The 3,375-nt window shown below is 34.1% G+C and overlaps 1 protein-coding gene across 1 annotated transcript in view; it reads right to left on the bottom strand.

Annotated features, from left to right (window-relative positions):
• LOC105272299 (protein alan shepard-like) overlaps nucleotides 1–3,356 on the bottom strand; it is a 9,656-nt gene extending 6,300 nt beyond the window's left edge. The window contains exon 1 of the mRNA XM_011314368.1: nucleotides 1,880–3,356. Within this exon, the coding sequence (XP_011312670.1) occupies nucleotides 1,880–1,936 (57 nt within the window). The 5' untranslated portion in view covers nucleotides 1,937–3,356. The remainder of the gene's footprint in view (nucleotides 1–1,879) is intronic.
• Between the last annotated feature and the right edge of the window lie 19 nt (nucleotides 3,357–3,375).

Here is a 3,375-nt window from a genome sequence, read left to right as displayed (position 1 = left end):
TTATGCTCTTTTCACTTGCATTTTCTAGTATAAATTTCTAAACTACCTCTACGCTACATTATTATTAAATATTAGGGTAAATTTTATTAGAGATTGCTCTGTATTTTATTCATTTCTCGTGCGGTGAAAGAAGAGGAGTAAAAAAAATTATGATTAAGAGGAAATTTGTTTGCGAATATTTTGGAAATTAATGGATTTAGAATTAAGTGAGAAGAAACGTTATTCAGCGGAATATCTTATTGTGTATAAAATGGCTAGTGTTCATCAATTAATTCATTTAGTCATTGTTTGCGAATTTATTATTTTATATATACTTATAAAATAATCTAAATGAGAGTCTTTCATGTTATTCAGATAGGCATAATATTGAAATCATTTCCAAGTATATCCGTTGTTCAACAATATATGACCAAAGTAAAGAAAAAAATAAAAAAGAAATAAATGAGCCTTTTAACTTCGGCTGCCATCTATTTTAGACGTGTAAATTTTCTGAAAATGTCATCTACGTTTCAGACCATTTTACGTATTGAAATTTTGCAATGAAAAATTAAATCTATCAATGCTCTGCTTTAGAATACCCCAAATGGTGATATTCTAAATGGAATTGTGTTTTAATTTATCAATTCTTTTTCATCCGATGACAAGATCACATTTATGCACATCCAACCATTTTACTTTTATTCAAAATTTACATTGCTGATATATGGTAGAACACCCCTTAATCATTGTCAGTCCTACAGAAATAATAAATAGCAATCCTTATAATTGTTCATGAAATTTTATCTTGGCAATAACTTGTATTTCAAGTATAAAGTCGTCGGGGATTCCCCCAGTATCATCGTCTCTCTTCAAGAACAAAGAAATAGGAATGAAAATGATAGGGAAACACAGGAAGGTATCATGCACAAGAGCCTTATCTAGACTCACCAAATCATTCACAAAAAAAAAAACGTTTTCTAATAATTGGTGGTAATTTTAGTAACTCCAGAGGTATGCATAGATCGTGTTGCCATATTTTTCTAAAGGTCCATTGTTTATACCTTGGATTTGAAAACAATGAGTCAGCCGGATAATTCTTGAATCTAGTCGCAAAAATAATGAAATCATTATCAATTGTCCCGTAGCCTTCCGTACACCTAACCGCTATATAAATTCATTCGGCTGATCCTCTCTCACAGACATGAGACACGCTGAAACGTCAACGAACTAAAGTATACCCGGTGAATTGTACGGTCACGTGACACTCACATCTCGAGCGTTTTGGATCAATCCTCCACGTATCTTCCCCCTAATCCGAGCCTCGTCAATAAATGACCCCCTCTGCCGCGACTTCCCTTGAACGAATGAAAATCAGATGGACTATATGCAGATATATATGAAAATAATTGTTGGTTAAATTGATAAGAATAAGGGATGAAAAGTAAATAGAGAACATGCTTGCCTAACATCTTGTCATCATCCTGCCATCACAGGTGTCAAAAATTGAAGAAGAAGAAATAGCCTATTTGAATGGCTTGTGAGTGCCTGGGGCAATATTGAATATAGACTTTTTCCTTAATTTTATAAGGTGTATGGTATGTGCATATGAAATATAAGAATGAGGGGGAAGAGGGAGTGAAGGGAGAGGTAAATGGGTGGGACTGTGGACACCCCGCGGCAAGCTGTCAAACTACGCCGGCTGCCAACGATCTATCGCTCGTCGAAACTCGCACGTCTCTTCTCATTTACCCCGTGCCCGTGAAATTCACCAAAAGAATTGACAAACCATTTTGCCTGACAATATTTATCTTTCAATTGTTCTCAACAGTTATTATTTTCAACCTAGTTATTTTTTACAATTTTTTATTGTTTAATGTTACATGAAGAGGATTGCACTCACCATGATTTTGTAGTTGAGTTTCCTCGGTGCGGCGACATTTTCCATTCTCACCGACATGTTTGAAATTTTTATCTGATTTTTATAAGCGTTAATAAAAAAAGGTGATAAAAATTAATGGAAAAAATTTACTGATAAATAAATTTAAGATATTGTTCAATAAATTGATTTGATGTTTGTGGGGATTAGAGGCGGAAAGGTTTTTGATTTTTAACACTGCACTTATAATCACTATGATGTTCTTCACTGTTGTTGGATTTGTGGAGCTTCATTCGATGATCACTGTTGGATTTTTTCATGTAAAAAATGATATTTCACGGGGTTTTTGTGATTTTCAAAGTTTTTAATAATGGAACGCACGTTGCAGTAGAGGAGAGTCTTGTGGCGTGATGATCGCCCGGAATGGGATAAAGTGAGTGACGAAGATGAGGAGAAGGGGAGGGTTATAGCACTGGGAGGATGCAGATATCGGGCGATAAGGAAGGAATGATACGTGAAATCCTTCAAGGGTGTGTCTTCACTTTGAAATATTTTTCTCACAACTTGAATTCACTTCACTTAGAAAAATACTATAACTAACACTGAAAATTTTAAAAAATAAAATACTCAATACACTTCACGAAATCACTCAAAATCTCCAACATAAGTTATCACTCATTAACTCCATAAACCTCTTATCCTTTTTCCTGTGTTTTTTTCTTTATTACAAAAATAATTTATAAATAATTACAATAATGAATTTTTATTTATTTATCTACACATCTGATGGAAGTTCAAAGCTCAGATTTTTTTAATCCCCCGGTGTTTGCCCGTTGGTGTTCGCAAAACTATCTCACGTTGAAAGGCAACAACTAAACCACTCCTCTCCCCCAATTCCCTCATGAACACACACACATTTAATAATGTCACAGTGAGGAGCAATCGTTGGAATAGTATGAGTGCTCCCCTCTGGTTCTCTCTTCTAATGTTGTCTCCCGTTGGTGCACTTTCGTCTACCACAGCCACCACCGTTCCAATAAATCCCAAAGAAAAAAAATCTTTCCTCTTGCTCTTCCCTACTACAACTAATTGAAAATTTATTTCAAAATTATGATGGCTCTATTAATTTTTTTTCTGACGTAACAACTTAATATTCGCAGATTTGTCGGCTCAACAATAGACCACAAAATGGCGTATTTTTCAACATTAAAAATAAAACTCAAATTTTTAGGCTTTGCAATTCACTTTTTTTCCGTCGTTATTTTACACAATCACGTCAGTTTTTTCACATTTATTCATTTAGTTTAAGAAATGCGTATTGATGCAATTCCAGTAGCCGATTGATTCTCCTCATATACTATTTAATATTTCCGCGATATTTTGAAATTATATACATTAATATATATTCTTTCTAGTATTTTAGGAGCGAACAAATCATAATTTATATATTTTATAAATGGGAATACATTCGGGTAGTGTGGTGTTGTCGTGTAGGTAGAGTCTAAGCTACTGCCCGGCAG

Source organism: Fopius arisanus, unplaced genomic scaffold (assembly GCF_000806365.1).
Source record: "Fopius arisanus strain USDA-PBARC FA_bdor unplaced genomic scaffold, ASM80636v1 scaffold00159, whole genome shotgun sequence".
Lineage (NCBI taxonomy): Eukaryota > Metazoa > Arthropoda > Insecta > Hymenoptera > Braconidae > Fopius > Fopius arisanus.
The sequence above is the reverse complement of the archived record's forward strand: the minus strand, read 5'-3'. Positions and strand labels throughout refer to the sequence as shown.